Source organism: Ursus maritimus, unplaced genomic scaffold (genome assembly GCF_017311325.1).
Source record: "Ursus maritimus isolate PB19 unplaced genomic scaffold, ASM1731132v1 scaffold_2, whole genome shotgun sequence".
NCBI lineage: Eukaryota > Metazoa > Chordata > Mammalia > Carnivora > Ursidae > Ursus > Ursus maritimus.
The window spans coordinates 7320076-7332922 of record NW_024424452.1 but is presented as its reverse complement, the minus strand read 5'-3'; the positions used below and the strand labels follow the sequence as shown (position 1 = coordinate 7332922).

At 42.3% G+C, this 12847-nt stretch overlaps 1 protein-coding gene across 3 annotated transcripts in view; it reads left to right on the top strand.

Moving 5' to 3' along the window:
* Nucleotides 1–7392: 7392 nt before the first annotated feature.
* ZCWPW1 (zinc finger CW-type and PWWP domain containing 1) overlaps nt 7393–12847 on the top strand; it is a 31396-nt gene continuing 25941 nt past the window's right edge. For 2 of the 3 annotated variants that reach the window (XM_008698418.2, XM_040634847.1), the window contains exons 1-6: nt 7393–7420; nt 8169–8392; nt 8815–8893; nt 9706–9820; nt 10120–10271; nt 10457–10579. In XM_008698418.2, the coding sequence (XP_008696640.1) occupies nt 7393–7420; nt 8169–8392; nt 8815–8893; nt 9706–9820; nt 10120–10271; nt 10457–10579 (721 nt within the window). The remainder of the gene's footprint in view (nt 7421–8168; nt 8393–8814; nt 8894–9705; nt 9821–10119; nt 10272–10456; nt 10580–12847) is intronic. The other variant, XM_040634848.1, reaches the window with a different exon arrangement.

Here is a 12847-nt window from a genome sequence, read left to right as displayed (position 1 = left end):
TTAACCCCCCTCCCTAGAGCCCGCTCCCTTCCCCCCCCCTTCCCCGAGTGCGCGCGCAGCTCAGCTCTTCTCGCCTAGTCTCGCACCCAAGCGCCTCCCCCGAAGCGCGCCCCACTCGCCCGCGAGACCAAAACAAGATGCCCGCGAGAACCGAACAACTCGAGGAATCAACCGCGCGTGCGCCGACCCCTTTCTCCTCTACCACTACCGCTTTGTCGCGAGCGCGCACTGCTAGAGCGCGTTCCTCTCGCCCCTGAATCACGCATGCGCACTCCGCCACCACCCTGGTTGCGCGCGCATGAGTACGAACCAACTTAACGGCTCCGGGAGTTTAAATATAGCCCACCTCAGCCTCCCCAAAAGCCCACCACCCCAAACTGACACCCTACTTCCCTTCGCAGCTATGTCCGTCCCTACTGATATCCTTTGTCTCTGCCGCGCGATCCCACCCACCGTAGGCGGGGGACGGGGAGCTGGTGTGAAAAGGTCTCCTTGACACCCGACCCTTGTTCCTGAGGAATGAGTCTCAGCGGTCTCCGCCCGGCTCTAAACCCAGCAACCTCCCTACCCCGCCTCCTTCCTCCCCCTAGCGGGCAGCGCCTGCGCACACCCTTTTGGGCTTGCGCGGGTAGATACAGCACGTGCTGGAGATGACGCCCCGCCCTCCACCCTAGGGGCGGGGACTGTTACGTCGCTTCCTCAGATTTGGTACACGCAACGTGCGTCAGCACGATTTGGAGGGGGCGTGGCCAAAGAATGGGCCGGACCTCATGAATTATTCATAATCTGATCACCCCCCCCACCTTTGCCCCCCCTACTTAGAAAGGTTTCCGAGGGAACGGAGGGGTGAACCTAAAAGTAGAGGAAGGGAAGGAGAGGAGCGTACAGACAGTTTTCCTACGAACTGTTCTCAGTAAAATACAATAAGTCATTGTAACTCACCCCCCTGGGAAATATTCTCTTCTGAACTGAAAAAAAAAAAAAGGCACTAAAACAGCCGATGTTGTCCAACTTCCTCTTCCCCCGAAATGGCCGAGTCGTTCTCTTGCTCCTCCGCCTTACCCCAATCGCGATCACCTGGGGACACCACGCCCTCCTCTCTGCCTCCACACCCACAGCCCCAGCACCAACACCTCCTCCCACCACCCGACGCCTGCGCGCGAGCCCCTAGCCCGCGGACTGCGACCCGACGCCCACCACAGCCACCAATAGCAGTACATTCACTACCACCACCGCCACCTCGCACGCAGGCCTTCCCAAACACACGCTGTCTTCACGCAGCCTTATATAAAAACGAGTGTGGGCGGGGAAGAGGGTTCGGCCTGCTTTGGGTCCCCTGCCTCGGCCAATGGGGAAGAAGCTATTCAGCGCCCTTTCCAGAGGGTGCTAAGGTGGCGCGTTCTCCCTGCCAACAGTGCTTGGGGAGCGGGTCCTGTGGCAGAGAAGAAAGCGGGAGAGGCGAGAGCGGAGTTGCAGATAGTCTCAACTAAAATATCGAGATAGGGCGTGAAGGAAACTAAAAGGAAGAATAGGAATCAGGAAACGAAAAGAGGAAGGAAAAGGCAGGCTGGGGTAGAGAGAAAAGTTAGTAAAAGACGTGCTTCATGAACGATCAGGCGCTGCTCCTGCCGCCTAAAAAAGTGAGGCCACTGAGAATTATGGGACTTGTAGTTTTACGGGGCATTCAGTTGGAAGATGGCGGAAGTAACCCCTGCGCAAACGCAGAAGCAGCTTCAACTGCGCATGCGTCTCAGTCCTAAAAGCATGCCGCTGGGGTGGCAACGCAGCTAGCGCGTGTCCTCACGCCTTCTCTTGGTGGCGGGAAAACTGGGTCGAAGTTGGAGGGATTTGCAGAATTGCTGCAGTGGCTCATTCTGCTCCTTGCCTTTAGGTCCTCCTTGTTCCAGAAGGTAGCTGGCTCTTCTCCGGTTGCAGATGAAAGGGCTAGGCGCTGCCAATCCCTGTACCCGTCGCCTGAGGAGTTTTCTCTTCAGGACGACAACCAACTCTTATCCCTTCTTAGAATCTCTACCGCAAACCTACCCTCAACAAACAGACAAACAAAAGTGGCCCAATATTCTGGCGAGCGACGACGGGCTGAGCGGGAATGAGGATGCTGGTGCCTCCACCGGGGGTTGTGGGAGCGGGCGGGCAGCTGAGGGGAAATTATCTCTTGGAGGGGGTGCTTGAGGTGGAAGAGAGGCTAGCAAGCCACCGTTCTATCCTTTGAGGGGAGTCAAGGACTTTTGACTCTGTGGTACCTTCGATCTTAATTGCCGTCCTTGAGAGGGAATTGGTGAGAGAAGAGAGCGGGGAAATGCGGATCCCCAGAAATTTTTGTCTGGGGTTTGAAAGGCAGAATTAGGGCTTTTACTGTTCCAGACCTTGGCACCTTGTGAGGGGAAATGGTGCAGGGAACTGGGGTTCATGGGAATGTGCTCCTTTAAGTGAAAACAACACACAAAGGCGAGTTAGAGATCGGTAAGGGGCACCTGTGGGAGTGTTGCGGCTGGCAGAGAGCAAGAGTTAGAATGAAATCAGCGCTCACGAAAGAAAACCAGTATTTTGGTGCTAAGTGGCCATATCTTTGTGCTCCCTTGCCCTCTGAACGAATAAGCTTCAGTTCATCATATTTTGATAAGATGCTGTACAAGGTTTAGTTCAGGTAGTTACCACAGTAAATGTCTTGTTAGGTATGGGCAGTAAAGGTAGCTGGAATCTTGTTTTTACCTTCTCTCTTGTGAAATTATGCTTGCTGAGGAAAAAAAGAGAAAAAACCCCCACTATGGTTATTTTTTTTTTAAAGATTTTATTTATTTATTCGACAGAGAGAGAGACAGCCAGCGAGAGAGGGAACACAAGCAGGGGGAGTGAGACAGGAAGAAGCAGGCTCATAGCGGAGGAGCCTGATGTGGGGCTCGATCCCATAACGCCGGGATCACGCCCTGAGCCGAAGGCAGACGCTTAACCGCTGTGCCACCCAGGCGCCCCCCCACTATGGTTATTAATGGGGGCATGAAAATAAGCAGGAGTCCACATGCCATTAGACATGGATGCCAAAAGGAAATCAGACTCCAGCTTAAGGGAGATTTTAAATACCGTTTTCCAGGCTCATGGAGCCTGTGGAGACTGTGTGTCTGAGGACAATTCTGAAGGGTTTACTTGTATTCTCTTAGACCAAGGATTCCAGGAACAATGTAAAGAGGGAATAATTGGACAGTTAGGAGAGAGAAATTTGAGAACAGTCTAAATGGGCAGAGGAGGGTTAACGGTTTTTGAAAAATATTGTCATGACTGAATTGTTATTTAGCTAGATCAGTTCTAAAGCTTATTGGTCTCAGAACCCTCCTATACTCTTAAAAGTTATGAAGGATTCCAAAGATAGGTTTATAGTTATATATCTTTTATATCTATTGGTATTAACATATCAGAACTTGAACTGAGAACATTTAAATTATTCAGTTTTGAAATAACAATATATTATAATTAATAATTATATGTTGATAAAAATAACATTTTTATGAAAAATATTTTCCTAAATGAAAGACATTTAGTGTGAAGAATGGTGGTGTTTTACATTTTTGCAAGTCTCTTTCATGTCTGGCTTGATAGAGGACAGCTGGATTTTTATCTGTTTCTGAATTCAATCTGTTATGGTTGAAGCATATGAGAAAATCCAGCTTAACATGGATAAGTAGTTGGAAAGGGGAGGGGACCCCCAGGGGTCTTTGGATCACACTTTGAGAACTGCTGAGGAAGATGATTTCATCTCAAAATCACTGTGATGATCTTTAGTGTTCTAAGTGAAAGAAAACTTACCCTTTTTTGAAATACCTCATTCACCTTCCCTTAGTTCCCTTCATTCATTGTTTCCAAGTTCTTTTTCCCCTTTTCACCCTTCTTATGTTGACTGGGTAGGATCTGATTTATGGAATTTTCTTTTACTTTCATACTTAAAGCTTTATTGGATCCCCCCCCCCCCAGTCTGAGGTAAAAACAGAAACAAAACAAAACCAAAAAATCCTTCAAATGTTATTCCTGGCTCAGTCTCAGACCCTCTGGTCATTTAGTAGCTGGTCAGATGAAAGTTGGTGGTACTTTGTGTATTTATTAACTGTCTGGTTTTTAAAAAATTTCTCTCTCTCTGCACTACATTTTAATATTTCTTATTGTGGAAGAAGAAAATTCATCTGAAACAGAGGAGCAGACTTGCGTTGTCAGGAAGTGACTTCTTGGCTTTCCCTTCTCTATTGATCAGGTTAGATCTTTTCTTTAAAAGTAATGTTCTTCATCAAACACACTCTAGATTAAGGGGAATTATTGTATAATGCTGCTTATAAATTTACTGTATCTTATTAACATTGTTAATAATTTTACCCAGTTGGTTGGGGTGCCAGTAACACATTTTGGCCTGAAGAGGTCAGTATAGGTTTAGGTAATGATTCGAACCTAGCTGCTGGAAAATTTTGCATTTTTAGGTGGATCAGAACACTCCGTTTTATTTAAAGAATGATGTGGTAATATTGGCATGTTATAAAATGCTAGAGATATACAAGGGGGTACAGTAAAAAGCTCTCTTCCACCCCTAGCCACCCATTTCTGTTTCCTAGAGACACTTTTATCAGTTTCTTGTGTTTTCTTCCAGAGGTAGTTTATGAATATACAAGCATATTATGTTGATGCACGTTTTTAAAATCAAATGCTGTCATCTCAAATGCACGAATTTTTGTTTTGCTTTCCCCATTTAGTATAGCTCACCTTGTAATTTATATTACCTTCATAGGGACTTCTCATGATCTCTTCTGGAATTCTGGAATCTGGGAGAAGTGTTTGTCATTTGCGGTCAAATTAATATTCGTTTTGCTGCCTAATTTTATACAGTTTTTAGCTTCTATTTAGGATTATCATAAAGAAGACCAATTTGCTGCAGTGTTTCTCCCCCAATTTGCCTTTTTTCCTAGAGTAAATAGACTTAGGGGTTGGTGGTGATGAGCTAAAATGGAAATAGTGAGGAAATGTGCTCCTTAATACACAGGAAAAGTAGTTGCTGCAGAACTGCACACCTGAATTACTCCCATTTATAGAAGTAAGACAAGAAACAAAAAATACCAAAAGATAATTTGGAAAATACACTTAGCCAAGTTGTACACACACCAAGTCAAGCCTCCAATACCTTTTGAATTCATCCTGGGATCTAGAGGGAGGAACTCTATACCCTGAGCAACTGAATGTTCACTATAGTTTGGTCATTTGGGGGTCTTAAAATTTTCAAATCCTTTAAAGGGATGTGTATATATCTTATATATAAGATCCACTTTATGCTGCTTTTGGGTCTCTTTATAATGGGAGGTGACATAGTTGTAAGATTGATTTTCAGGTCCAAGGCCTTCAAATGACTCAAAACCAACAGCCAGAAACAAGATCATTGAGCAGAATAGATGTGTTATTAGTAGAATTTAGAGGCAAAAGGCCTGGGTTCATCTTGGCTCTAGCATGTATTAACACTGAGGCTTTGGGCAAATCACTTAATTGCATTTTGCATATTTTTTTCATCTGTAAAAAGGGGAGCTGGCACTTTATGACCTCTGTAGACCCCCCCAGAGCTGCAAATGCTTGTTACAATTGTTACAAAAATGAGAATGGCTTACATGTGTTAAGCCAAAGAAAACTAGGTAGAAGGGTTATAAGAAGTTTAAGCTGATAAAACCAAGGGAATTTTTCTTCTAATTGCTGAGTAGAAGTAGTATCAATAGTGGAAAGCAAATCGGGAAAAAATGTACAAATTATTGCAAGGTCACAAGATGAGTCTTGGCACTCTGCTAGGTGGCAAATGGCTCATAGCTGTGTGCAGATACTAATCTCTTCAGCCTTTGATGTGGCTGGAGGTCCCCCTACTCCTGCCCCTCAGTTGTGAAAAGCCTGATCCTTTTGTTCCAGAATACCTGGAAATATAATTTTCTGTGTATTTCAGTGTATATTTCTAATATATGCTTTCTATGTGTGCTGTGATATTAAAATAGGTTTGAAGCACTGAGTTAGACTATTAGGATATGGCAAGCCACAGTTAATAGCGCAGACTTTAAAATCACGTGGGTTCAAATCCTGAATTATCATCTATCAATTACCTGTTATGTTTAAATCCCTCTAAGCCTCAATTTCTCCAAGTGTAAAAAAGTACAGATCTCATAGATTTACTGTGAAAATTAGATGACATATGTAAAGGGTAAAGAATACAGCTGGTGCTCAGTAAGTGTCATCTGTTATTATCAGTCACAATTTTGGTAGTGAAAATGAAGCATACTGTTGTAGTGCAGAACATCTGCGAGTACATAGCTATAGGATATAGAGAGAAGGTATTAGATTCCTATTACTAGCTTCCCTGAGGACCTCTGCTGGTTACCATATATTTTTGAGCCATGAATAGAGAGAGATTGTTAGAATCCAACACATTGGAAAATTTATTGGATTAGAAGATCTAAGTAAAGGGAAGATAAAGATTATAGTGATGTTAAAAAGGGGGAGCTCTCTCTGCACAGGGACCTCTGAATTAGGTCAGAGAATTGCCAGATTATTTGTGTTTTAAGTATTCAGGAGAACCTTGTGAGATGAGTTTATCCTTCTGAAGAAAACTCTTACTTTTTAACTCTCAGGACTGTTCATACTACTACTACTACTACTACTACTACTACTACTACTTATGCTTCCATCTGTTCAAAACAGGACCACAGGCCCAAAACGCAGTTGCTTCTGTTAAGCCCTGCATCCCCAAAACAAGACTTAAAGTTTTGGCTCTCTCAGAAATAGAATCTTGGTTTACAGCCCATCAGGAATCACCTGATCAGCACTAGTTAGGTAATCTGCCCAATAGACCCCTACCATCTCCTACAGGAAATTAAACTTGAACTAGCTAATTCTCTTTTTTGCCTAGTGTAACTTCCTTGTTCCTACTCCTTCTGCCTGTACAAGTCTTTCATTTCAGCCCCTCTGAGCTTCTTTGAATCTGCTAGATCAGATGCTGCCCAATTCATGAATTATTGAATAAAGCCAATAAGATCTTCAAAATTTACTCAGTGTATTTTTTTTTTTTAAATGCATCGCTAGGACTAGTGCCTGCCTCATGTTGGACATGACTCTAGGCACTTAAAACACTAAGGATTGTTGCTTATCTTTGAAACAGTAACTCTCATTATCCCCTGGCATGTGATTGGCACTGCTGAGGAGGTAGAAGTATAGTAAAGAGGGCAGAGAATGTAGCTCAGGAGTCCTAGGCAAAGATCCTGAGCCCAAGAAGACAGAGAGAGAAGAAAGTTTAAAATCATGTTCAATAGGAGTTCTAGCAATTACCTTCTTTTTTCTAACAGAGGCACAAAGAAAGTGTAGCTTCTGAGCTGAATGATGACAACGTTGCAGAGTAAAGAAGGTGAGTCAAGAGTGAGGGAGGCTCACGTTTTGTACGTTTCTCTCATTTTTCTCTTCTTTCTCAGTCCTTGGTCGTCATGATGCCCTTCCGACCAAAGAGAAGCTCAGTCCATATATATTTGGCGTGAACTTTGTTGAAGTTACTACTTTTCTAGAAACTTTGAGTGAAATGTATATGACTTAGAAGCAGTCCAGCTCAAGAAATGTCTGAGCTCGTAGGGAGACAAAAGACATTTTAATATCTATAACACAAATTTGAATGTGGTAAATGCCACCAGAGAGGCCTGAGGTCTTGTGGAAGCTCAGAAAAAAAAGATACTACTTATACCTGGGAGGATCAGTGTCATTTTCATTGTACTAGTTTGATTTCTTTTTCCCCCCAATTTTCTAATTTCCCATAAAATTTTGTTTAAAGTTAAAATGAGCAAATTTTTTAAATTTCCATTTGAATAACTCATTTTCCTGCATGTTCATATTTGTCACCTTTGAACTACTCAGTAGTTCCTAAACTCGGCATCAGAATAATCTATATGGTCTTGTAAAATGAGAGATTCCTAGGCCTCACTCCCAACTATTTCATCTGAATCTTAGGGGAGGGGTGGGGTAGAAGAGGAGAGGCCTAGTAATCTGCTTTTGTTAAAAGCTCTTTCCAGATAATTCTAATATGCCCAGTCAAAGGGCAGTTCAAACGCTTTCTGTGCTAGACTCTGGGTTTCATAAATTCCATTTGGTAATCAAATTTCTTTCAGAATGTGGGAAGGGGCCAAAGAAAACCTTTGCCCCACCTGCACAAAAATTGCATAGCCTGATGTGCTATAGCCCTGACCCACCCAAGGAGGAGACCTTGGGGATCAGTTCCCCAAAGGCCAGGTTAGAGAAGAAGGAAGAGAAAGCAACCACAGAAAATGGTCCAAGCAGTGGCCAGGAGAATAAAGGAAAGCCTCAAGACAAGCAAGCAGAGAAGAAAGAAAAGGTATCAGTCTCACTGATGGGCTCTAGTGGGACAGTTTCTCCTAGATATCCGGTGTAGACAAACAATCTTTTACATAGGAGAACATTCAGTTTTTTATTCCTTTCTTGGGGCTTCTATTTTCTTCTCAAAGAGGTAAAACAAAAAATCTTGATGAAAGCCTTTAGCTGGAAATAATGGCTGGGTAGGGGTTGAGGTGGAATGGAGGTAAGAGTAGATGCGGTCAGAGACTTTATAAACTTTTCCTTTTCTTTGACTCCTTTATTCCCAGGAAATCTGGGGTAGAGTTTATAGAATCCTTAGAGACATTGACTTCATGCTTGCAGCCTTGCAAACTTACTGGCTCATGTAAGTTTCCCTGACTGGTGAGAGAGGAGACCTGGGGAAAGATGAGTGGTTTTCCTCCTCTGCCCTTGTCTCTCCAGGAAATATCAAGTCTCACCAATGCAGAATTCGAGGAGATTGTCCAGATTGTGCTACGGAAGTCCCTCCAGGAGTGCTTGGGTATGGCCTATAGTGAGAGAACAAGTGTTTCAGTTAGACAAACTGTTATCTGAGGGGTAGAGTAAGTTGACAGCTTTTCTCCTTCCCTCCAGTTTCCTTTGTAAGGAAATATTAGTTGGATTTTGAAATATTTTAAAATAGTTCATCTTCTATCAACAGGCCTGTAACTAAACCACCTTAGACAGGGGGAACAGGCTTTTAGAAAAGTGGGTTACATTGACTTCAGAATATAAATACAGTCTCAGATTGTTTTTTAAAATGTAACTTAAATTCACTTCTACGTGTGTACAATCTACTCAGAAAAGATAAATTGTATTTCTCAGATTCGAAGAACTTAGTTTCCATCTACCCTTGTATATGTCTATTCCCAATATTGTTTTAACATATGCTCAGGGATTTGACTTTTGGAATAAGGAACTCTATAGTGTAGGCCCTGAGGACTTCACCATATGGCCTGAGGAGAAGGGAAATAGTCTGACATTTTCAGCTATTCTTAGGTGTACTTCTGTTCCTAGAGAAAGTTTCAGGAACAAATGATATAAAACACAGCACGTAAAATTTCTGGTATGTACACAAAATAAAATTGACATTACCTGGCTATGCTGGAATGAGGCAGATCAATCTGGAAAGGCTTGCTAGAAGTTTTTCCTGAGAATTTACAGACTTAAAGTTCCGTGATATGAGAAAACTCCAAAGATGGGCTCTTCCAGACAACAGGTAGAAGACATTTTAATGGAAGGTTGCCGTTTGGAAATAATGGAGTCAGTATTTTCTTTAATTGCTTCTCTGCTTATAGTATTTTGTTTTGGGAGAGATGGGATCTAGTCTTGATTTTGCAGAGACTTCCTGTGCCCAGCCCGTAAGATGCACCCAGTTAGACAAGGACCCAGGAATTGCTTCTTCTACTGATAATGGTAATGCTGATGGGTAAGTTTATCCCAGTGAGACGAGTCGATCACAGGGTGGACTTAGCATTGGTAAATGGTTATCTGTTTATCTAGTCATTCTTTTATCTCTATGGATTTCTCTCAGCTCAGGAAAGATGTTTGAATTGGGAAAAATAGGCAAGTAGATGAATAAAATGGCCTCAGGAGCCCTTAGAGAGCCTAGGATTCTTCTGTCATCTTGACTTTTACCCTTGGGTTTTTTTTTTTCAAATGAAGGGTATGACAAATTGCTCCTTTTTGCCTTCTCATTAAAGAAAAAAATGTTATTTTCAGAGAGAGGGTAATGGTACCTCATATTCTAGAGATTTCAGCCACTCAGGAAGCTGGAGTAACCTCTGTGATAAAGACATCCAAGCCAGGCCAGCCAGATCCTGCACCCTCTGAGAAGAAATTCAATAGATCTTCCCTAAGCAAAGGAAAGAAGGGATCCCGTAAGTATAGTCAGATATACTTTGACATCTGGCTCAAGTACCTATGGCACAGAATTAGGGAATGGGACAGTAGACAGGCAGAGAATCTATTTAGGCTATGATTCTTCCTTCTTTCACTGGCCCTTACTATCTACAAAGATTCTCTTCATCTCCGTACCTTACAATGTTTTGTTATGTCTTCCCAGAAGATGAGAAAATGGAAAAGGCCCCAAGTGGACATGAGCAGAAACAGAAAGACCAACTGAAAAAACCAGTTCAGGATGATTCTCAGACCAGAAACCAAGAAAAAGGAGAAGGTGGTGGTTTTGGTGAGTTCAGCATGATTTGGAAAACTTACCTGGGCTTGAAAATTGAAGATGGAGACTAAGAGAGGCAAGGGTTAGGTTAGGTTGCTGGAGGAAATCCTGCAAAGACTGTAATTTATCTCTCACAGCTACTTGTCAGGGATATGCTGCTGTGGAAGAGAAAGATTTCATTAATTCAGTTATTCAGTCATATAATCCATAATTGTTGGGTGCTTACTATATACCAGGAATTTTAGGAGGTGCTGAATAAATTCAGAAGAATTAATATATGTCTGTTGGAAGGGAACCGGGCTTGTGAGGAAGGCAAACAAGAAAGCTGCAAGTTGGGAGTAGATCTGGAAAAGTTTCCAAGAAAAGATACTGTTTGAGCCATATGTCAGAAGTATAATTTAGTCAGGTGAACCGAGGTGGGTTGGGGGTCAGAGCGATATTTCTTGGCAAAGTTATGGAGAAGAGCTAATGGTTGTAGTTTCTGGGTGTGTTGGGGGGTAGGAGGTTGTAGGGGGAGATAAGGCTAGAGGCATACAAGGGTCAGATCATAAAGGGCCTTACATGTCAGGCTAAGGAATTTAAATTTTATTTTAAAGGTAAAGAGGGACCACTGGCATTAAGTAGGGAAGACTTGGTAGGATTTGTATTTTATTTTATTTTATTTTATTTTATTTTATTTTTATTTATGATTTTTTATTATATTATGTTAGTCACCGTATAGTACATCCCCGGTTTCCGATGTAAAGCTCGATGATTCATTAGTTGCGTATAACACCCAGTGCACCACATATGATAGTTGTCTTTCTCTGCTTGACTTATTTCACTTAGCATTATCTCCTCCAGTGCCGTCCATGTTGCAGCAAATGTTGAGAATTCGTTCTTTCTGATAGCTGAGTAATATTCCATTGTATATATGGACCATAACTTCTTAATCCAGTCATCTGTTGAAGGGCATCTCGGCTCCTTCCACGATTTAGCTATTGTGGACATTGCTGCTATGAACATTGGGGTGCATATGGCCCTTCTCTTCACTACGTCTGTATCTTTGGGGTAAATACCCAGTAGTGCAATGGCTGGATCATAGGGTAGCTCAATTTTTAACTTTTTAAGGGACCTCCACACTGTTTTCCAGAGTGGCTGTACCAACTTGCATTCCCACCAACAATGTAGGAGGGATCCCCTTTCTCCACATCCTCTCCAACAATTGTTGTTTCTTGCCTTGTCTATTTTTGCCATTCTAACTGGCGTAAGGTGGTATCTCAGTGTGGTTTTGATTTGAATTTCCTTGATGGCTAATGATTTTGAACATTTTTTCATGTGTCTGTTAGCCATTTGTATGTCTTCATTGGAAAAGTGTCTGTTCATATCTTCTGCCCATTTTTTGATTTGTTTATTTGTTTCTCGTGTATTGAGTTTGAGAAGTTCTTTGTAGATCTTGGATACCAGTCCTTTATCTGTAGTGTCATTTGCAAATATCTTCTCCCATTCCGTGGGCTGCCTCTTAGTTTTTCTGACTGTTTCCTTGGATGTGCAGAAACTTTTAATCTTGATGAAGTCCCATAAATTCATTTTATCTTTTGTTTCTCTTGCCTTTGGGGATGTGTCATGAAAAAGGTTGCTTTGGCCGATGTCGTAGAGGTTGCTGCCTATGTTCTCCTCTAGAATTTTGATGGATTCCTGTCTCACATCGAGGTCTTTCATCCATTTGGAGTTTATTTTTGTGTATGGTGTGAGAGAGTGGTCAAGTTTCATTCTTTTGCATGTAGCTGTCCAATTTTCCCAGCACCATTTATTGAAGAGACTGTCTTTTTCCCACCGGATGTTTTTTCCTGCTTTATCAAATATTAGTTGCCCAAAGAGCCGAGGGTCCATTTCTGGGCTCTCTATTCTGTTCCATTGGTCTATGTGTCTGTTTTTGTGCCAGTACCATGCTGTCTTTGTGATCACAGCTTTGTAGTACAGCTCGAAATCCGGCATTGTGATGCCCCCAGCTTTGTTTTTCCTTTTCAACAGTTCCTTGGAGATTCGGGGCCTTTTCTGTTTCCATACAAATTTAAGGACTGTTTGTTCCAGTTCTTTGAAAAATGTCCTTGGTATTTTGATCGGGATAGCATTGAAAGTGTAGATTGCTCTGGGTAGCATGGACATTTTAACTATGTTAATTCTTCCGATCCATGAGCATGGAATATCTTTCCATCTTTTTATGTCTTCCTCAATGTCTTTCAAGAGTGATTTATAGTTTCTAGAATATAGGTCCTTTACGTCTCTGGTTAAGTTAAT